The 23,200-nt window shown below is 40.1% G+C and overlaps 1 protein-coding gene across 2 annotated transcripts in view; it reads right to left on the bottom strand.

Annotated features, from left to right (window-relative positions):
- LOC100030876 (acyl-CoA dehydrogenase family member 11-like) overlaps window positions 1-22,995 on the bottom strand; it is a 50,953-nt gene extending 27,958 nt beyond the window's left edge. Inside the window, exons 1-6 of one of the 2 annotated variants that reach the window (XM_056821527.1) lie at window positions 22,086-22,995; window positions 18,719-18,818; window positions 17,989-18,106; window positions 17,767-17,909; window positions 16,248-16,364; window positions 15,177-15,271 (exon numbers count right to left, since the gene is read on the bottom strand). In XM_056821527.1, the coding sequence (XP_056677505.1) occupies window positions 15,177-15,271; window positions 16,248-16,364; window positions 17,767-17,909; window positions 17,989-18,106; window positions 18,719-18,818; window positions 22,086-22,231 (719 nt within the window). In that variant the 5' untranslated portion in view covers window positions 22,232-22,995. Of the gene's footprint in view, window positions 1-15,176; window positions 15,272-16,247; window positions 16,398-17,766; window positions 17,910-17,988; window positions 18,107-18,718; window positions 18,819-22,085 lie in introns of both variants that reach the window. The other variant, XM_056821526.1, reaches the window with a different exon arrangement.
- Between the last annotated feature and the right edge of the window lie 205 nt (window positions 22,996-23,200).

Below are 23,200 nucleotides of genomic sequence, written 5' to 3'. Positions count from 1 at the left end.
CAAAAAAAAAAACTAGAAAAAGAACAAATTTTAAATTCCCAATTAAACACCAAATTAGAAATCCTGAAAATCAAAGGAGAAATTAATAAAATTGAAAGAAACAAAACCATTGAACTAATAAATAAGTCAAAGAGATGGTTTTTATGAATAAACCAATAAAATATATAAAACTTGGTTAATTTGATTTTTTAAAAGAACACCAAATTACAAGTATCAGAAATGGAAAAAAAATTAATTTTGTAACCCATAAAGAGAAAATTAAAGCAATTACTAGGATATATTTTACCCAATTACATTCCAATAAATTGAAAACCTAAGTGGATGAATATTTAAAATATGTAAATTGCCCAGATAAATAGAAGAAAATATTGAATACTTGAACAACCCCATCTCAAAAAAAGAAATTGAGTAGCCCATCAATGAATTCCCTAAAGAAAAATCCTGAGGGCTAGATGGATTGAGAAGTGAATTCTACCAAACATTTAAAGAACAATTAAATCCAATACTACACCATCTATTTAGGAAAATAGACAAAGAAGGAGCCCTACCAAATTTCTTTTATGACACAAATATGGTGCTGATACCTAACAGGAAGATCAAAAGCAGTGAAAGAAAACTATAGACCTATTTCCTGTATGAATACCAATGCAAAAAATTTTAAATAATATAGAGCAAGAAGATTATTTCAAGGATTATTCAGTATGACTAGGTGGGACCTATATATATATATATATATATATATATATATATATATATATATATATATATATGTGGAATGTAGAGCTGGTTTAATATTAGGGAAACTATCAGTATAATTGACCACATCAATAACAAAACCAACTAAATGTATATGATTATTTCAAAAGATGCAGAAAGGTTTTTGACACTTAGTCCTATTAAAAACATTAAAGAGCCTAGGAACAAATGGAGCTTTCCTTAAAATGATAAATAGTATTTATCTAAAATCATTAACAAGCATTATCTGTAATGGAGACAATATAGAAGCCTTCCCAGTAATACCAGTGGTGAAGTAAGGATTCCCATTATCACCACTATTATTCAATACTAGAAATGTTAGCTATAGCAATAAGAGAAGGAAAAAAATTAGGATATCAACGAAGAAACAAAATTATCACTTTTTCCAGATAATATGATGATATACTGAGAGAATCCAACTAAAAATTAGTTGAAATAACTAAAATAACTAACTTTTCCTTTAGGAAATTTGCAGGACATAAAATAAACCCACAACAATCATTAACATTTCTTTATATTACCAACAAATCCCAGTAGCAAAAAATAGAAAACAAATTCCATTTAAGTTAGTTGTACAAAATATAAAATACTTGGGAGTTCACTTGCCAAGAAAAACCTGGGAACAAAATGGTCTCCATTACAAAACACTTTTCATACAAATAAAATTAGATCTAAACAATTAGAAAAACATTATTTGCTCATGGGTAGGCCAAGCAAATGTAATAAAAATGACAATTTTGCCCAAATTAATCTACTTATTCAATGCCATATCAATTGAACTGCCCAAAAATTACTTTATAGGGTTAGAGAAAACAACAACAACAACAACAAAATTTATCATGAAGAACAAAAGGTTAAGTACATCAAGGGAATTAATGAAAAAAAATGTGAAGTTAGGTGGCTTAACATTACCAGATCTCAAGCTATATTACAAAACAGTAATCATCAAACCAATCTGGTACTAGCTAAATAAAATGGTGGACCTGTGGAATAGAATAGGTACACAATACACATTAATACATGACCATAGTAATCTAGTGTTTGATAAATCAAAATATCTAAGATTTTGGGACAAGCACTCACTATTTGACAAAACTGATGAGAAAACTAGAAAATGATATGGCAGAGACCAAGGATAAACCAAGATCTAATACTGTATACTAAAATAAGATCAACATGAGTAGATTTAAACATTATTTGTAACACTTTAAGCAAATTAGGGCAGCACAGAATAGTTTAACTGTAAGATATATCTTAAGGGAAGAATTTATGGCCAAATAATAGAGAGCATTATAGGCATAAAATGGATAATTATGTTTACATTAAATTAAAATTTTTTTGTACAAACAAAGCCAATGCAACCAAAATTAGAAGGGAAGCAATAAACTGGGGGAAAATTTTATGACAAAATTCTGTCTAAGATCTGATTTCCCAAATATAAGAGAAACTAAGTCAAATTTACAAGAAATCAAGCCATCGACAAATGCTCAAGGTCTACAAATAGGCAGTTTTCAGATGAAGAAATAAAAAACGATCAATAATTACATGAAAAGTGTTCTAAATCCTTTCTGATTAGAGAAATGCAAATCAAAACAACTCTGAGGTACCTACCACCTCATATCTAGCAGATTGGGCAATGTGACAGTAAAGGAAAATAATAAATATTGGAGGAGATGTGGCAAAATTGGTGGTGGAAAATAATAAATATTGGAGGAGATGTGGCAAAATTGGTGGTGGAGTGAATTGATTCAACCATTCTAGAAGGCAATTTGGAATTATGCCCAAAGGTCTTTAAAAGATTGCATTCCCTTTGATCCAGCTATTCTGCTACTGGAGATAAAATATATTTGTACAAAAATATTTATAGCTGAGCTTTTTGTGGTGGCAAAAAATTGGAATAAGGGATGTCCCTTGATTGGGGATGACTAAACAAATTGTGGTATCTGATGGGGATGGAATACTATTATGCTATAAGGAATGATGAACTGCTTGATTTCTATATGAACTGGAAAGATCTCCATGAACTGATGTGGAAATGAGCAGAACCAGGAGAACATTATACACAGAAACTGTAACATTGTGGGATGATTAAAGGTCATTGACTGCTACTAAAAATGCAATGATCTAGGACAACCCTGAGGGACTTATGAGAAAGAACACTATCCACATCTAGAGAAAGAACCGTGGGAGCGGAAACACAGAAGAAAACATATGATTTATTACTTGTTTACATGGATATAGGATTTGGGGTTGTAGTTCTTAAAAGATTATTATATTACAAATATGAATAATATGGAAATAGGTTTTGAGCAATAAAACATGTTTAAACCAGTGGAATCGCTTGTCAGCTCCAGGAGTGGGGAGGGAAGAGAGGTGGGGGACAACATGAATCATCTAATTATGAAAAAAAAATTCTAAAAAAATAAAATAAAACAATGTGAGAGAAAAACCCCAATGCAACCAAGATTAGAAGGAAAGTAGAAAGCTGGGGGAAATTTTACAGGAAATATCTCCGGTATCTAAGCCAAATTTGTAAGGGTAAAAGTTATTCTCCAATTGACAAATGGCTACAGGATATGAATAGGCAGTTTTCAGATGAAGAAATTAAAGACATCTATAGACATACAAAAAAAATCACTCTTGATTAGAGAAATGGAAACAACTCTGACTCTCACCTATAAGATTAGGTAATATAACAGAAAAGGAAAATCATAAATGTTGGAGGGGATGTGGAAAAATTGGGACACCAATGCACGATACACTGTTGGTGGAGTTATGATCTGATCCAGACATTCGGGAGAGCAATTTGGAGCTTTTCCCAAAGGTCTCTAAAACATTGCACACTCATTGACTCAGAAATACACTATATCCAAGAGACTTTTTAAAAGGGGGGAGGGGGGAGGAGGACCCATTTATACACAAATATTTATAACAGCTCTGTTGTAGAATTGGCAATTGAGAGGTTATTGATCAATTAGAGAATGGCTGAACTAATTGTGGTATATGGTTGTGATGGAATACTATTGTGCTAAAAGAAATGACAAGCAGGATGATTTTTGGAAAAATCTGGAAAGACTTATATGAACTGATGAAAAATGAAATGAGTAGAATCAGAACAGTGTACAGTGACAGCAATGTTTTTTTGATGATGTAACAAGGGAATCACTTTAAAAGACTGATATATATTAATTTAAGGTTGCCAAGGAATCAGCTATGTAATTCCTAAATGAAAAACTCAAGTCAGCCGTCAGCCTTTTTTGGAGTTTAATTACAATAGGAGTAAGAAAGGAATTAGAGATAGAGAGAAAAAAAAAGGGGGAGAAGGGAATAGGGCTTAAATACCCCTTCTGTTTAGGCTGGGCCAAAAGGCCCAAGCCCTTAGATAGCTGGGGCAAAGAAAAGAGATCAGTCCCTATTACTCACGTGTCCAAAATGGAGAAACAGTCTCAGAGGCCCCCACCTTCAGCTTCCTTCAGAGCAAGCTTCCTCCGAGCCCAGGAACCACACCGACCAAAAACTCCACCACCTCCTCTAGTCTCCAGACCCTCCTATCTTTAAGGACACCATCCAAGTTGCCTCCCCTCAGTCCTCACATCTACCAATCACTCTTCATCAATTTCCCTGTCAATGGAGGCTCTCGCTTAACCCAGGATCGCCCAGAGGTTTCTGGCTTTTGCACATGTCTGTTGAAGGTCATATTTTTCAAATGATTAAATCTTTACTCCTTTGTTACAGCCCTTTCTAAATCCTGTTAACTTGAGTATGGTAGAGATTGGAATAATTAAATTTTGATCTAGGCTGCAGCCCTTACTCAATCCTATTAGGACTGAATAGGGTGGAGTATCTCCATTGTATCAATTCTAAAATCAATCAAGACTCAAAGAAATTCCTGTTCTATGCTTAAGCATAGGTCAAAGTCCTTTTCATTGTTCAGCAAAGGGTTTCTGTCCTAAAGTAATCTTAAGAAGGGAAGAGAAAAAACCTCCCATGCCAATGGGGTTCCCATTCCAATAGACTATCAGTAAGAAATTTTCCAAGTATGAAATATCCCAATGGTGAAATTTCCAACATTTATAAGTCTAAGGAAATTTGAGGTTTACAATCCCCCCTGATGATCATTGGGAGACTAGTCTCCCCATTGATCATTTAACATAATCATTTTGTAGTTCTAAATTCACTTCTATCTAAAGATATACACAATATTCAATTTTCTAGGAGAAATTAGAATAGTGAGAGAGGAAATAGAAAAGAAAAGAAAGCAAAACCAATGTTTGCTAGGCGCATTGACAGAAAGCCAAATTAGGGGCAGTCCCTTTTGGCATAAATGTTACAATAAATGTTCAATCAAAAGTTCAGTCCAATCAATCACATCCAAGGTTCATTCTTGATCTTCTTGATGAAGTGTAGGTTTTTGGCATCTTTCTGCAACAGTTCATTCTCTGGATATAAAAGTTTCAAGCTTCTTTCTTGAAGATCTTTTCTCAAACAAAATAAAAATCTTTGAAATTTTTTATAACAGTAAAATCTTAAACAAAAGTCTTGGATTTTTATAAAAATAAAATCTCAAACAAAAAAAATTCAAAAATTCTTAGATTTTAAATTAAAATACAATCCCCCCTGAAGTAAGTATTTAAAAAAAAATATCAAGTTTAGCTCAGAATGCAATGTTCAGTTATGGGGGTGTATGTGTCAATTATCAAAAGAATAGAAAAATAATCAAAAACATAAGAAAATTTCAAAATAGACCTTGTATAGGTCCAGTTTAAAGTAATTTCTATCCCACTAGTATGTAGGACAGAATGCAGTAATATTTCACTTAGCCATGTGTAGCCAAGACTACAGGAAGTTGCCATAATATAAGAAGAAAAGAATTAGAATTCTATTTTGATGGGGAAATGTCATTCCCTTGTCTGATTTTTTTCCTTCAGAGATATAGGGAGCCAGCATGATAGTCAAGCTTTGTACTTGTTTGAGTACTTCAAAAAGAGTGTAGATACAAGGAAGTCCTACGACTTAAACATAAGTTAAGCGTCGCAACCTTGAGTCTCACTTTAATATTTCATGTGTGCTCTATTGGCACTATTCAGGTTTAGTCTGTGCTCCTTGTTTTTATCCCTTTTCCTGGAATCAGACACAAACATTAATCACAGTCCTATAATATTTTATCAATAAATGGCAGGTTCCCATAGTTTAAAGCTTTTAGGCATATATTGATATTATAGCAAGAGTATATATATTAACTTGTATTACTGCAGGGAAAAAATATTAATATTAATTATGTGTACCTTCAGTACAAAAAATGAGAAAAAAATCAAATATTCTGATAAAAAATAAAAGAAAAGAAATAAGAAAAAATAAGAAAAAAATCAGTAATTCAATATATTCTTGAAAGAAAAAAAAAACAGCATCCATTTGTCTATGGATTATTATCTCCAATTCTTATGATAAGATAGAGTCACAATTCATATGATAAGATAGAGTTAATCAGTCTCAGCAGAAGATGCTTTCTTCACATGTGAGCAGTGAATCCAAGAGTCTCTTTCTCCAATTTTTATAGATGTTGGAGTAGTTAATAATATTTGGAATGGTCCTTCCCATGAAGGTTCAGTTGCTCCAGTTCGCTTGAAATTCTTGATATAAACTTTATCTCCTGGGTTCAGGTCATGCAGAGAAAAGTCTAATGGTCCAGCTTGTACTGCAGCTCCGGATTCATGAAGTTCACGTAGTTTGTGCTGTAACTCCTGTATATAGGAAGCAATAGTAATATCTCCCCCTAATAGCGATGTATAAGCCGGGGAGAAAGGCTTAGCCTGTATAGGCGGATGTCCAAAAAGCATCTCAAATGGTGAAATATGTAAGTCTCCTCTAGGACTGCTTCTAAGATAAAATAGGGCCAGAGGGAGAATTTCAGGCCATTTTAAATGGGTCTCAGTGCATAATTTGCCAATCATAGTCTTAAGTTCTTTATTCATCCTCTCCACTTGGCCTGAGCTCTGGGGGTGATATGGAACATGGAATTTTGGAGTTATCCCCAAGCAAGAATATATTTGATTTAAGACAGAATCGGTAAAATGACTCCCTCTATCGGAGTCAATACGTGCTGGTAGGCCAAAACGAGGAATAATTTCTTTTAAAAGTATCTTTGCAACAAAATCTGCTGTGGCTCGGGTCGTAGGAAATGCTTCCGGCCATCTGGTTAGTTGATCTACAATTACTAGACAAAATTTATAACGTCCAGCCTTTGGCATTGTTATGAAATCTATCTGTAGATGTTCAAAAGGTGTGTAAGCCAGAGGACGTCCCCCAAAGGCTTTTCCACGATATGCATGTTGGTTATATGCCTGGCAAATAGGACAGGCTGAACATACTTTAGAGGCTACAGTAGTTATACCAGGGGCTATCCATACTCTCTTGACAGAGTCCACGATGCCCTGGGTGCCAAAATGACCATTTTTATGAATAGATTGGCAAATTTGGTTATAGAAACTTCTAGGGAGCAGGGGTTTTCCTTCAGATGACACCCATACTCCATTAATTTGTTTTGCTTTAAATTTTTGTTTCCATTTTTCCACTTCCTTTTCATTATAGGAGAGTGATAAATTTAAATTATCAGTGGTTGTTAATGTTAAAATTAATCCAGGTCCTTCTATGGCTGCTAGTTTTGCAGCGGCATCTGCTCGGTCATTTCCTCTAGAGACAGGGTCAGAGCCACCTGTATGGGCAGAGCAATGAACTACAGCTAGGGCTTTAGGCAGTTTGAGAGCAGAAAGAACTTCATTAATAATTTCTGCATTAGCTATGGATTTTCCAGCTGAGGTTAAAAATCCTCTTTGGAGCCATAGCATCCCGACTGAGTGACAAATGCCGAAAGCATATCTAGAATCCGTATAAATTGTTGCCTTTTTATCCTTGGCAATTATACAAGCTTGTTTTAGAGCTATGAGTTCTGCTCCTTGAGCGCTAATGTTAGAAGGTAGTGAAGCGGACCATTCAGTGGCAAATTCTGAGACTACGGCAGCTCCAGTGTAACGTATGCCATCCCTCATAAAAGAGGAACCATCGGTAAATAAAATCAGATCTGCATTGTCTAAGGGAGTGTCCAAGAGATTATCTCGAGGCTTTTCTGCCATGGACACTAATGTTTCACAGTTATGTAGTGGTTCTCCTGAAGTAGGTAAATCTGGAAGCAAGGTGGCAGGGTTAAGAGTTGAACAGCGTTTCAAGGTAATATTTTCACTATTTAATAAGGTTATTTCATACCTTGTAATTCTCTGATCCGAGAATGCCTGTGTTCTATGTTTTACCAATAATGCTTCAATCTCATGTGGGCACATTATTGTTAATGGACATCCCAATACTAAATCAACGGTTTTTGTTACTAGTAAGGCTGTAGCAGCTACTCCTCTAAGGCATGGTGGTGCTCCTGCTGCTACTGGGTCTAGTTGGGCAGAATAATAAGCAATTGGGCGCTGAGAAGGTCCCAAAGTCTGAGTTAACACACCAGAGGCTACTCCTCTTCGCTCATGCACATATAAAGTAAATGGCTTGTTGTAATCTGGGATGCCTAGAGCAGGGGCAGACATGATAGCCTTTTTCAGATCTGTTAGAGCTGACAAGTGTTCAGGCTCTAATTTGAGGGGTTCAGGAACCGAATCCTTTGTTAATGCTATAAGGGGTTTAGTGATTTCCCCATAGCAAGGAATCCATTGTCTACAAAACCCTGTTGCTCCTAAAATTGCTCTCAGCTGTTTCTTAGTGGTAGGAGCACTCAATTTTTGAATGTTCTCAATTCGTTTTGGAGAAATATAACGAGCACCCGCAGTCAAGATGAATCCCAAATATTCTACTTTTTGGAGACACCATTGAACTTTATCCTTAGAGATTTTATGTCCTCTTTTGTGCAATTCCAAAAGAAGGTGTTTGCTATCTTCTTGACATGTTTTTGCATCTGTTGAAGCCAAGAGTAGATCATCTACATATTTGATTAATTTGCTATTTTTAAATGTTATATTGTCTGTGTCTTGGCTCAAAATTTGCTCAAATAAGCTCGGACTTTCGACATAACCCTGTGGCAGCCGACACCAGGTATATTGTGAGCCCTTCCAGGTGAAAGCAAAAATATGCCTGGAGTTTTCATGTATTGGTATGGAAAAGAAAGCTGAACACAAGTCTACTACTGTAAAGTATGTAGCTGTGCTAGGAATAGATGAAATAATAGTATGTATGTTAGAAACTACAGAGTGTCTCTTTATAACGTGATTATTCACTGCCCTTAGATCCTGTACGAATCTATAGATGTGCTTGCCATCGGGTCCTTTTTTTGGTTTTTTAATTGGCAGGATGGGCGTGTTGTATTCAGATTTGCAAGGGATTATTATTCCCTGTTCTATTAATGAGTTAATAACTGGTGTAATACCCTCAATTGCCTCCTTTGAGAGGGGATACTGAGGGATAGAAGGAGGTGGGCTAGATTTAGTTTTTATCTGCACAGGAACAGCAGATTTAAGTAAGCCTACATCAGAAGAAGATGTGGCCCAAAGAGACTCCGGTATATCTTTAGGTATTTCAAAAATGGAAGGTTCTTTTGCCTCCTGGTTTTCCGAGAGAAGTACAGGGAGTAAATTTAAAGATTCCTCTGGTACTTCTAATGATAATGAGCCATCTGGGGAGCAGGTTATTGTGGCTCTGAGTTTGCATAGAAGGTCCCTCCCCAGCAAATTTAAAGGGGAGTCAGGCATCAAAAGGAAGGAGTGTTGTACCTCTAGGGGTCCTACAGACACCATTCTAGGAGGAAGTCTTTTAACTCTTTGGGTTATTCCTGATACTCCCATTACATTCTCTGAGCCAATAGAATAACATTGTAAATCAGGTGTTCTCTTTAATACAGACCAGGAAGCTCCGGTGTCTAATAGACAATCATAATAGGTGTTACCCACTTTTAAGGTAACATGGGGTTCATTAGTATGGGGAGGGCAGTGGATAGGGACAACGGGTAGTAGGACATCAGGGTCTGGGAAATCAAAGGTTGTATCCTCTGATTCCTGTGCCCCAGCCCCCCCCGGGCACCATCATTGTGTTTGGGATATTCCTTGGGAACCCCCCTGAAGGGCACCTCTCTGAGGGTCATTAGTACTTCGAGTAATTTTTGGACGAGCGCCATTTCTCATATATTGTTGAGTATTATCATTAAAATTTTCTTCAATTTGAGCATTGTCATTAAATTCCCAATTCCTATTTCTATAATTCTGGTTTCTAAAGTTCTTATTTCTATATTCATTATAGTTTTTTCCATAGTCATTATTATAATTTCTAGAATTCTGGTTTCTATAACCATTATCATAATTTCTATAGTTATTATTTCTAAAACTATTATTAAACTGTGTATTCCTTCCAAACATCTTAAGAAAGGTTCTACATTCCATCATTTTGTGGCCCTTCTTCTCACAGAAGTGGCAAGTAATGGATTGATAATTGGATTTCTGGAGAGGGGCAATTGTCGTTGGTTCATTATCATGCCCACTTTCTAATTTAGTTATCCTATCTATTACACATCTCATTTTTTTCTTCATTTCCTCCATGTCATCATTATTCTCTTTCTCCTTTTCTTCGTTTCCCTTAAAAACATATATAGCTGTTTTTCGCAATTCTTCAAGGTCCATATCTGACCATCTTGGGCATTGTGTTTTAAAATAATTTTTAATTACTTTGCAAGAATTGTTTACAAAGATTCTTCTAACTTGTCTTAAACTATTCTCTTTATTTAAGTCCCAATCTAAGTATCTGTCCCCAAACTCGATAATTCTGTCCATAAATCTGGAGGGTGTTTCGTTTTCCTTTTGCTTAATTTTTTCCAGTTCCATCCACTTATCTGTACTGTCCGCACATTCCTTCATGGCCGTGAGGATGGCCTCTCTACAACGGTATAGTTGTAGATAGTCCTCAGGATTATTATAGTCCCATTCGGGATCCTGAGATGGCCAATGTGCTGCATTACGCCCCCGGGTTTTGTTGACATGAGCAATTATTTTATTTTTTTCACGTTCACTTAAAAAAGCCTGTAGTAAGCTCTCAACGTCCTTGTAAGACGGATTATACTGAAAAAATATGTCTCCCATCTTTTTTGTTACTAGAAAAGGATCTTGTTCATATGTGGGGATATTTCGTGTAAATTCATTTATTTCTTGGGGAGTAAACGGTATCCTATGTCTTAAAGTCACCACATCCCCATTTCGTCCTATTTCAGGTACTTCTCTTAGAGGAAACAGGCCTCTAGTTGAATTTTGCACCTGTGGGTCAGTTTGACAAGGACAGGTTTCTCTAGGAGGACAAGATCTCCCTTGCATTGGAATTTGGTTTTCTGTAGGAGAAGGAACATGAGAAGCTGGGATTGCAGGGGAAGGGTTTTGGGGATTAAATTCAGACAAGATTTGCACTACACGAGAGAAGCAGTCTGTTAACTGGGCTATAGGGAAGGTGTTTTCCATCTCTATTTCAGGGAAGGAAATTTCCTCATTCAAAGGTTCAGAAACAGGTCTGTTTCTGGTAGAGTGGGTGTTTGCCCATTGATCCTGTAAGAAACATTTTAGATCTTCTAATTGGGCTTGCATTTTATCCTCAATTTTTCCTATTTTATCTTCCATATCTCCCATTTTATCCTCAATATTTCCTATTTTATCCTCAAGTTTTTCTATTTTATTCTCAATATTTCCTATTTTATCCTCAATTTTTTCTATTGTATCCTCAATTTTTTCTATTTTATCCTCAATATTTTCTATTTTATCCTCATTTTTTTCTATTTTATCCTCAACATTTTCTATTTTATCCTCAATATTTTCTATTTTATCCTCATTTTGTTTTATTTTATCCTCATTTTGTTTTATTTTATCCTCATTTTGTTTTATTTTATCCTCAATATTTTTTATTTTTTCATCTCTAAATATAGTATTGAGGAGTACAAAAATGACAGTACCTATTAATATAAAAATTTGGAGGTATCCTTCATTCCTCAATGCCCCTACTTCTTCAGCTGCCATATAATTGTCAAAGAATGTAGTACTCATTTTTATATGTATATTTTGTAATTTCACAAAACACGTGGGGAGCAGGGCAAAGCAACAAACTTTCCACAGGGTTTTTTTTTTTTAATCCAGGAAGTTGTTCCTTAAGGGAAAGGATATTTAGAAACAGCTCTTCCAGCCAGGACTTTAGAGTCCTGTTGCTGAGATTTAAAACAGCTGTTTTCTGTCTATCAGAGTGACACAGCTGGGAAGTATCTGAGGTCCAATTTGAACCCAGGACCTTCTGTCTCTAGGCCTGGCTCTCAATCCGCTGAGCTACCCAGCTGTCCCTTAAGATTAAAGGGAAGAAAAAGAAAAAAAAAACTGCTGATTCCAATTTAACTTAAGGAGAAAAGAGAAAAAGTTTTTTATACTCACGTGTTCTAGCAGCTGTGTCTTTAAGCCAAGTTTTTTGTTAAAAAGAAAAAGGACTAAGTGGTGAGACGGTATAGTAAAAAGGCAAGGAATTTCAAAAGTTTTATTGAGAGGATTCTTTAGACTCCCGTGTGGTCAGCCACAATGTTACAAGGGAATCACTTTAAAAGACTGATATATATTAATTTAAGGTCGCCAAGGAATCAGCTATGTAATTCCTAAATGAAAAACTCAAGTCAGCCGTCAGCCTTTTTTGGAGTTTAATTACAATAGGAGCAAGAAAGGAATTAGAGATAGAGAGAGAGAGAAAGGGAGAGAAGGGAATAGGGCTTAAATACCCCTTCTGTTTAGGCTGGGCCAAAAGGCCCAAGCCCTTAGATAGCTGGGGCAAAGAAAGGAGATCAGTCCCTATTACTCACTTGACCAAAATGGAGAAACAGTCTCAGAGGCCCCCACCTTCAGCTTCCTTCAGAGCAAGCTTCCTCAGAGCCCAGGAACCACACCGACCAAAAACTCCACCACCTCCTCTAGTCTCCAGACCCTCCTATCTTTAAGGACACCATCCAAGTTGCCTCCCCTCAGTCCTCACATCTACCAATCACTCTTCATCAATTTCCCTGTCAATGGAGGCTCTAGCTTAACCCAGGACCGCCCAGAGGTTTCTGGCTTTTGCACATGTCTGTTGAAGGTCATATTTTTCAAATGATTAAATCTATACTCCTTTGCTACAGCCCTTTCTAAATCCTGTTAACTTGAGTATGGTAGAGATTGGAATAATTAAATTTTGATCTAGGCTGCAGCCCTTACTCAATCCTATTAGGACTGAATAGGGTGGAGATTGATTCCAAGTATCTCCATTGTATCAATTCTAAAATCAATCAAGACTCAAAGAAATTCCTGTTCTATGCTTAAGCATAGGTCAAAGTCCTTTCCATTGTTCAGCAAAGGGTTTCTGTCCTAAAGTAATCTTAAGAAGGGAAGAGAAGGAACCTCCCATGCCAATGGGGTTCCCATTCCAATAGACTATCAGTAAGAAATTTTCCAAGTATGAAATATCCCAATGGTGAAATTTCCAACGTTTATAAGTCTAAGGAAATTTGAGGTTTACAATGAACAACTGTGAAAGACCTCGTTATTCTTAGCAAGACAACTCCAGAGACTCATGATGAAAAATGCAGAGCAAAAACATACTATACTTTACTTTTTTCTTCTTTTTTATTTAAGATTTCTTTCACAAAATGACTAATATGGCAAATTTTTTTATATTATTGCACATGTAAAATTTTTATCAGATTGCTTACCATCTCCAGGAGGGGAGAGTGGAGAGAGGGAGTGAGGGATGGAAAGGAGAGAAGGAAATTAGAAATCCAAATTTTTTAAAATTAATGTTAAAAATGTTTTTACATGTAATTAGGGAAATAAAAAAATATTTTTTAAACTCTTACTTTCTGTCATAGAATCAATACGATGTATTGTTTCCAAGGCAGAAGAGTGGTAAGGGCTAGGCAATGGGGGTCAAGTGACTTGCCCAGGGTCACACAACTGGGAAGTGTCTGAGGCCACATTTGAACCTACTACCTCCTGTCTCTAGGCTTGGCTCTCAATCCACTGAACCAACCACCCAGCTGCCCCCAATAAAAATATTTTTTAAAAAGCTATGCCTCAGTTTCCCCACTCCTTAAATGGAATTGTGCTATTTAGTCCTACATTATTCACAGGGATGTTGGGAGGAGTGTGCTTTTTAAACCTTAAAGGGGTCTTAGGCACTTTGTAACTATGTGATCCTAGGCAAGTCACCTAACCTCCATTGCCTATCATTCTTCTGCTTTGGTACCACAGAGTATCAATTCTAAGATGGAAGGTAAGGATTAAAAAAAAATTAAAGGAGAGTCAAAATAGGTGTTATTACTATCAGTTAGGGCAAAAGGCTCCAGCAGCCCCAGGGCTTGGGGTCCCTGAAGTGACTTGAAAATCTTCCCTTTTTCCTGCGAGATTCCCATCCACTCCCCATTCTCTATCTGCATGCCCACTATGTTCTTTGACTCAGTCCTCCACTGCCCCTATAGCTCCCTGTTCTGTGTACTCAGATAAACAAGCAGGAATAAGATAAACAGGCTGGGAAAGTCTTGGGTTCAGGTCTGGACAACAGAGTTTAGGAAAGACACTGGTAAGCTGGATAGTATCTGGAGGAGGGAACCAGGATGAAGAAGAAGCAGTTGAAGGATCTGGGCAAGTTGAGCAGACACAAGACTCAGAGGACCCACAAGAGCTGTCTTCAAGGTTCTGACAGGCTCCATGACTTGTACACTTTAGAGTGCTAAGGGTCACTTAGGTATGAATGGGGGCATCTGTCTGGTCCAGGAGGGCAGAACTAGAACTAGGAGCAATGGATTCTATGGCCTTTAATTGTGGAGAGACAATTTAGACTTCATGATCCCAGAGTGGAATGGGCTGTCCTGATAAGTGGTGAGTGAGGCCCCTCTCACTGGGGGTCTGTCTACAAGAAGAAGCTGGATGGCCCCTCAGCTGAGATGTCGTCTCTCCATGTCCTTGTTGCATACACTATCTTCCTGGTTCTGCTGCCTTCACTCTGCAGCAGTTCAGGTAAGTCTTCCCAGGCTTTTCTGAAACCATTCCACTTCCACTTATAGCACAATCGTATTCCATCGCAATCATGTGCCACAACTTATTCGGTCATTCCCCAGTTGATGGGCACCCCCTTATCTCCCAGTTCTTTGCCACCACAAAAAGAGCTTGTCTGAATATATTTGTCCATGTGGGTCCTTTACCTCCTCCTTTCAGGTTTAGGGGATGGTGTAAAAGGGATTCAAGTTTGGGTCTGGGTTGGGCTGGAAGTCATTGAAGTCTCCATCTAGCTGGAAGACTCAGAGATCTTTTGAAAATCTTTGGCTCTCCCTCTGTGCCTTGTCCTGTGTCATTAGTCTCACCATTCTACTTTGGGTGGCCCTAAAGGGGTTTCCATCTTACCTCCTCATGTAGCCCACAGCACTTATGGAATTGTATATCCGGGTGATATTCAGCATGTTGGCGATGGTGGCCACCCCTCGGCCCTCCTGGGATACCTGGAGACAAGGCATGAGCAAATGGTAGTTGGGGCCCTTGGGGTTGCTACTGAGAACAAGGTGCCAGGACCTTGAATTCGTCACCCCTCGAACCACAACCCTGAACCCATCAGGTCAGCAGGTAGGAAGTGAATCTTGGGGCAAATGAAATTCCTCATGTAAAAAGCCTTACAAACCTTACAACATTACAAAATGCCAGTTATGCTCATTATTAAAGCACCACAGTGGTACTACTTCTAATAGGGGTTAAAGTACTATGTAGATACTAGCTACAATAATAATAATTCCTATGATTAACCACCATATAAATGATGCACATAATAATAATAGCTATCAAAGTACTATATGAATACTAGCTATAATAATAATTTTCACTATTATTAAAATAGTATAAAATGCCCCTAATAATAATAATTATTATCATTATCATCCCTAACATTTATAAGCACCTACTATGTGCCAGGTACTGTGCTAAGCACTTTACACTTATTATCTCACCTGAAACTCACAACTAGCTCCAGAGAAGGGTGCTATTATAAGCCGTGTCTTACAGTTGAAGAAACAGAGGAAGGCTGAGATGAAAAGACTTGAGCAAAGTCACACAGCTAGTATGGGTCTGATGCCACATTTTAACTTGGGTCTTCCTGACTTGAGGCCCAGCCCTGTGCATTGTTGATGTTATTTGGAGTCAGCTATACCTGGGTTTAAATTTCAGCTCAGTCACTGACTTAGCTGGGTGACCTTGGACAAGCTGATTCCCCTCACTCTGCCTCAGTTTCCTCCAAAATGAGGGGGAGGGAGTTTGTTCTGTTAGATGGTTTCCAATTTCAGTTCTGGTTCTAGGATCCTGTGAGTGCTCTAGAATTGAGGTGGAAGGGAGCTTCCTGCCAGCAGGTAGGGTTCTGGGAGCAAGAAGCTCTATCAGAGACTAAGGAACACCAACCCACCCAGCAAAGGGCCTCTCCCACCTCCTCACCAGATGTGCTCGGGCACCATCCAGCAGCAGTTCAGCGGTGGGCAGTTGGTGAGTACCCAGCTTCTCCTTCAGACGTTGTACCTCGAGGCCATTCAGTTCTCCCTGCTCATCTCTCAGCTTCAAGAAGAAGAGGGACAGCCCTTGGGTCCCCTATGGCACAAAATCTCTAAGTTGGCATGCATCCTGGTGGCCCTCTAGTCCAGGCTCTACCACACAAGGAATCCATATTACTACCTTCTTCTTGGAGACCCTCAGTGATGGGCAGCTCACTACTTCCTCAAGCAGCCCATCCCACTTTGGGGCATCTCTGATTGTCCAGAAGTACTTGCCCTGGCCTTGAGTCTAAATGGACCTCTTGCTACCTTCCTCCTTTCCCCCTGGTTTGCCCTTCATCACCTGGCAGCAAAGTCATCCTGTCTCCACCCTGAGCCTTCTCCAAGCAAGAACGACCAACTTCTTTACAGACAAATTAGAATCCCAGAATCATATGCCATAGGACAATGATGGCAAATCTTTTAGAACCCATTGGAGACCACGTGCCTTGCCTGGCCCTCCCCCAGACTATTGTACCCCCCAAACTGAGTGCCTCCCCTATGTTTGGGGGCAGAGGCAGGGCTCCCAGTTGACTCAAGCCTGGGGGGAAGCCACATCTTCCACCATGGTGACTCAATGCTACATCCAGCTATGCTGGGGGCTGAGGGAGGGGGCTGCTGCCAGGCTTCAATTTGTTGGAGAAGACTAGTAGGTTTAGGAATATAAGGGAAGGCTAGAGGGGGAGGCAGCTTCTTATTACAACATGGGATGTGTGTCCTTGCTGAGTCTGATTCAAATGCAGACCCACAGCCTGTGCTCAGCTTGGTCACAGAGATGCAACCTTGGTGACCTTTAGGCTGCTTTACCCCAGGCTTAGACCTGATGTCAGGAGAGGAGTCCTCCCCCCCCCCCCAGTTCCTAGTCCCACACAGGGGAGGGAATAAGAGATGGGAGTGCCTTGAGTGCTCTGCTCAGGAAAGGGAGTAAGTACAGAGGGGTGGGGAGGCATGGTGGAGAGGAGGAAAGGAGTAGATCCACCAGAGTCCCTCTGCCTTTCTAGCAACTAACTCTGCCAGGGATGGCATACATGTCCACAGAGAGGTCTCTGCATGCCACCTTTGGCACATGTGCCATAGGTTCACCACCACAGCTACAGGACCTCAGAGGACATCTACTCCAACCATTTTTTAAAATAAAATAATCCCAGAGTGGTTAGGGGGATTTGCCTGAGATTACACAGCTAGTAAAGTGAGATTTGAAGTCAGTTGAGCACCCTAACCATTATACCATGCTGCCTATGAGAGAAGTCAGGAGAGCTGAAGGGAGCCTGGGATCAGGGAAGAAGAGGCTTCTCCCAAGGAGATCCTGGAGCCAGATGAGCCACCTGAGATCTTGGGGTGTGGGTCAATCCCCAGTGACCTGGAAAATGAAGAGGAGGGAATTTCAAGGGGACAGGATGCTCTTATCTCTTCTCCAGCATGCTTACCTTGGTCACAGAGCCCTGAGCGTCCATGATCCGGGCAAGGGCCAATGTCATGTCGGCATCTGTCGCTGAGGTGAACCACTTGAATCCAAAGAGTTTGTATGTACCATCATCCTGCTTGCAGGCAACTGTCTCAGTGCCATGGGCTAAGGAGAGAGATGCTTGACTTGCCACCAATTGAGCCCTGAGTGCCCCCCAAGGTCCCCCACCTCTGACCCCACTCACCCACATCAGAGCCTCCCTTGCGTTCGGTCATCCACTGGCCAGAAGTCCAGAAGAGCTTTGGGTCTCGAGAGGTCAGATGACTGAAAGCTTCTCCTGGTGGCCCTGAGCTTTTCATCACCTGCAAGGTGTAGAGAAGAAGAAGGCAAATGAGGGAAGAAATAGAAGGAAGGAAGAGAACCTTGGGCAGCAAGGACCCAAGACATTTGTCTTTCTCCCCAGCACTAGGTAAAATGCCTGGCACATAGTAGGTGCTTCAGGGAGAGGTACTTATTGAGGAGGATCAAGGGCTTCTGGGGCCATTTCATTTATGCTCCCTGGACATGAACATCTGCCCATTCCTTTCATATCCTCTTCCACCTTCCTTCAGGCCTTGGCTCCAGTGCCCCTTCCCATAGGAGCCATTTCCTGATTCCTTTCTCCCAACTTTCCCTTCTATTATTTTGTCTACACATGTTATTTTGCTGTTTCTCCTTAGAAGAATGTCAGTGCCTAGAGAGCAGGATTTCACTTTTGTTCTGATGTCCTCTGTGCCTACCACACCAATAACCAACCCTAAGCTGGGGAAGCCATAGTCTCCTTGTACCCCATGGATGGAGACCTTAGCAGTCTGCACAGGGATCTTCTCCAAAGCATGGGGTTGGGGTCTTACATCAACTCCACTTCTGATTAGGAAGATGGCCATGGGGAAGTAAAGGGAATGAAACCAGCTGGTGGTTCCCTCTGTTCTCACCTCTAGGACCTTTGTGGCACCATCAGTCATGGCCAGGGGGCAAGAGAACATTCCAGAGGAGGGACAGAACATGAATAGCTTGGCTGCCTGGTACACTCGGCTGAGGAACACAGAGAAAAACCAGAGTTAATGCAAACCAGGCTGCGGGAGGCCGTGGACAGCCTGGAGGTCCTTTCCTGGACCTCCTGTGGTCTCCTTTTTTGGCATGACTTAAAAGCAGCTTCCTTGTCTCCCTCTTTCCCTTTCTTTGGTGAGGCAGAGGGGGAGATATCACTTACAAAGGCTTTGTCACTGAGCCTGCTCAGATCAAATGAACAAACAAATGGTTGGATGGATGGACAAATAGATGGATAAATGGATTGGTGGATGGATGGATAAATAGATGGATAGATGGGTGAATGGATAGGTGATGGATAAAAGGATGGATGAATAAAAAACATTTATTAAGTTCTTACTATGTGCCAATCTTTGTGCTTGAAGCCCAACCTGTAATTTCTCAGGACTCTGTCAACTGGAGACCCCTTGGATCTACTGACCATGGCAGGAATCACTTTAATGAAATAAAAGGTAGAAAGGGTGGCCCCGCCCCCTTCTCCCCCTCATTCCCCTGGTGGGGAAACCAGTTTCCTGTGTGCAGCTCAGAGGACTGTTTCTACTACATCTGGTGGGAGATGAGGGAAGCAAAACAACTTGTCTTGGCTAAGGATCATGAGGCATGAGTGATCACCTGGACTTCTCTCCCTCCACCCCTCTGCCTTGTGTACTCTCTAGCTGGGGTGTGTAATAAGTTAAAATAGTTGGTTGTCATAAACTGTAGTGATTAAAATAGTGGAAGACTTAAATTGTAGTAGATAAAAGAGTGGATGAGTAAGTTATGACCGCAGAAAATATGTTTTCACTACAGTGTCTTGTTTCAAATCAATATATAAGGTGGTCGCCAGGGAAATATTCCCAATTATTAAAATATACCCAAGTCAGCTGGGTTTTATAGAGATTTTAATTAATACAAATGAGGAATTAAGAAAGAGAGAGAGAAAGAGAAAAGGGCTATACCAGCCTAGGCCAGCTTGAGCCAGCCTAGGAAGAGAGGGATCAGTCAGTCTTTTATCACTCACCACAAGATATGTCCAAGCAAGGATTCAGAGGGACAGAGGCTCCTCAGAAGGAGTTCCAGCCAAAGTCAGCCTCCCTCAGACTATCTTCAAGAGACTGTCTCCTGCTCTCAGATTTTCATCTCCTTATAAAGGGCATTTTCTCCTATGTCACCTCCCCTAAGTTCTCACATTTACCAATCACAGTAGATGTTTTCCAAAGGACGGACCATTCTTAGTTCACACCTGAGTAGACTATTCCTTTGAGTAATTCACACCTGAGTAGACTAGAATCTCTGAGTAAGTTCTCACCTCTTTGCTCCTTGTAAGTTCACAAGTTGCCTGACCTTTATAGGTACTTAGCACCCCTTTGTATTAGTTCTAAAAATAGGCACAGCTTAAGAACTTTTTGTCTTACTATAAGTATGGGTTTAAGTACTTTTCATTGTTCAGCAAAGAGTTTACAACTTTATCTTCCCCTAAAGTATGCTTAAGTAGGGGTGGAGTAGAGTTCTCACATTCCTGATCAAGTACCTTCACTGCCCAAATGGGGAATAGTCCCAATGGGGAATTTTTAAGGTTCACAATCCAACCTTATGAAGTAGGGTCTGAGAATCTTTAAGGTTCACAGGTGTCATCTCCCAAGTGAGACCTTTCATTCCCCAATGTTCTGCCCTCTTGACAATGATTCGTATGTAATAGGTATTTACTCGACCAAGTATGGGTTGTGTCTCTCCCCACCCCCCACCCCCATTAGAATGTCAGTTCCTTGAGAACAGGAACTATTCTTGCTTTGGATCCCCAGTCACTTGCACTTAGTAGGTCCTTAATTGAGTTGAGTGCAATAGGATGCCAGGGAGTGCTAGTGCCTGGTCTCAGTGTCTTTTCTCCAATTAATCCTGTCTATAACTAGTTTGTCCTTAGTCACCTGCAGGTTGTCTCTCCCATTGGACTGAGAGCTCTTTGAGGCAGGGGCTGGTTCTTTGAATCCCCAGCACTTAGCTCAGGGCCTGGCACACAGTAGGTACTTAATAAGTGCTTCTTTACTGATTGACTAGAGCTAGAAGAGATCTTAGAGACTACCTAGTTTAGTCACCTTATTCTGCAGAGGGGGAAACTAAGGCCAAGGGAAGATAAGGGACTTGCTCAAGGACACCCAGAAAGGAGGCAGGATTTGGAGCTGAGCACTCCTCCCCTTATACCAGCAGCCTTTGGTTTGAGGAAGCAGACAGTACCACATGAAGGCCAACATTTTATGTCTCTACCTGTCTAATAACTCAGCAGGAACCCCCTGGGAATGGAATACAGAAAGACTGTATTATGGGCCATTCACTTTGGCTAATTATTTCTTTATGGATCAGCACATAGGCTCAGCTGACAGCCATGTTTACAGGTATGGGGCATAGTGGCTCCAGTAGCAGGTGGGGCCCCTCCAGAGGAAGGAAGGAAAAGGGAGTCAAGATACTTCTTGGCTACAAGTCTCTTTCCCTGCATTATTGCTTTGGGGAATAGTTGGGCAGGTATTCTGGTTTTGCCTAGACCAGTGCTTTCACTGAAGTAGGGGAATCCTAGCATGGGAACTTTTTCCACCAACACACAGCAGCAACTTGTCTGCACCCTATAGGATCCTAGACCTGCAGCTTCAAGAAAGCTCAAAAGCCATCTCATGAAACCACCTCATTTTATCTATTTTTGAGATCTTTTAATTGAAATGTTTATTTAATTAATTATTTTAGAATATTTTTCCAACCACATCATTTTATAGATGAGGAAACTAAGGCCAAGAGAGATCAAGTGCCTTGCCAAAGCATACATAGGCTGTCATCATCAGAGGTGGTATCTGAGGTCTCTTGTTTGGCTAGAGTCACACAGCTAGAGTATGCCAGAGGCAGAAAGAGAACTCAGATTCCCCTCCAAGGCCAGTCTTCCCTCCACTATGCCACTCATACCCAACTCCTGCAAGTATTATTACCTCCTAACTACAAATGAGAACAAGGAAGACCCCTTATTCTTTGAGTGACCAAGTCATACTAAATATTTGGGAGCTGGCTCTTCACACCAAATCAAGAGGTTGGACCAGATGGCCTCCAAGGCCCCTTCCAGCTCTAGCTCTATAATGGCATGACTCAGAGAAGGGAAGGGAGTCCGAGGGCCCAAGATCATGGAGTGACTCAAAGGTAGAACCAGCCCCCAGGTCCTGGCTTCAAACCCAGCCCCTTCTTCCTCTGACTATGAGCCTCCTGGAATGGCCCCTGAATTTCCACCGAAACTCTTACCTCCAGTTGGAGTATTTCCTCTCATAGCCTATGGCAATCAATCCCTCCTCAGCAGAAATCCTCTTTAGTTTCTTCCAAGCTGAACAGGTGAGGATGTGGTCCACCCGCTGCCCCCATCCATCGAAGTGCTGAAGTCTGGGAGGCATCGCTTCACATTCCTGCCCCAAGGAGAGGATCTCACCTGACACTCGGGCCCCAAACCTCTGCAGGTCCTGGTTCACTTCTGCAAAGACCTGCAAAGAAGCACACACACACACACACACACACACACACACACACACACACACACACCCCAGTTTGGTGTTGGACCTCCCCTCTGAAGTATTAGGATTCTAAACGATGTTATTGAGGAGGATGCTGTGTTAGGATACTTTGTTTAATGGGTACAAAGTATCTGTCAGCTCTCCTTCTTGAAGGAAAGCCTGGAGTGACTCCCCTTCACTAGGCTAATATAGAATTGCTTGGAGACTAAATAATTATATAAAAAACTATTTATGACAGATATGAGTCTGAGGAAAGAGAAACTAAATATCCACCCACTTTCCTCTGTTTGCCTCACAGCAAAGTCTTTGGTTTCTTCAAGCTACTCTGAACTGCTTAACCCTCACTAAAACCCCACAACACACTCTCTGACTAAACTAAGCTATATTCTTCTCAAAACTAACTTCATACTGTTAAGATGTCTCCAAAGAAAAAATCTGATCTAAAAAACCCAACACTTTAGTTACAAGGAAGATCAAAATACAAATTCAGAAGCAGATAAAAATGCCAAAATGGAAACATGTGGAGGCTTAAAGGAAAGTGGGAAAGGGTGTTAAGTCCCAAAAGAACTCTTGGAAGAGCTCAAAAATGAATTAAAAAATAATACCACTGGCCTTGAAGGGTCATTATAAAACTTAAACGAGTTCATGTACATAAATCCCTTTGCAAACCTAAAATATGTCAGCCCTTTTGACATGCTTTTGTACCAGCTGTTGCCCACACCTGGAATGCTTTCCTCCTCATGTTTGCCTCTTAGAATTTCCAGCTTCAGGGAGCAGATGGCTGGCTCAGTGGATTGAGAGCCAGGCCCAGACACAGGAGGTCTTGAGTTCATATCTGGCCTCAGAAACTTC

Source organism: Monodelphis domestica, chromosome 3 (assembly GCF_027887165.1).
Source record: "Monodelphis domestica isolate mMonDom1 chromosome 3, mMonDom1.pri, whole genome shotgun sequence".
Lineage (NCBI taxonomy): Eukaryota > Metazoa > Chordata > Mammalia > Didelphimorphia > Didelphidae > Monodelphis > Monodelphis domestica.
The sequence above is the reverse complement of the archived record's forward strand: the minus strand, read 5'-3'. Positions and strand labels throughout refer to the sequence as shown.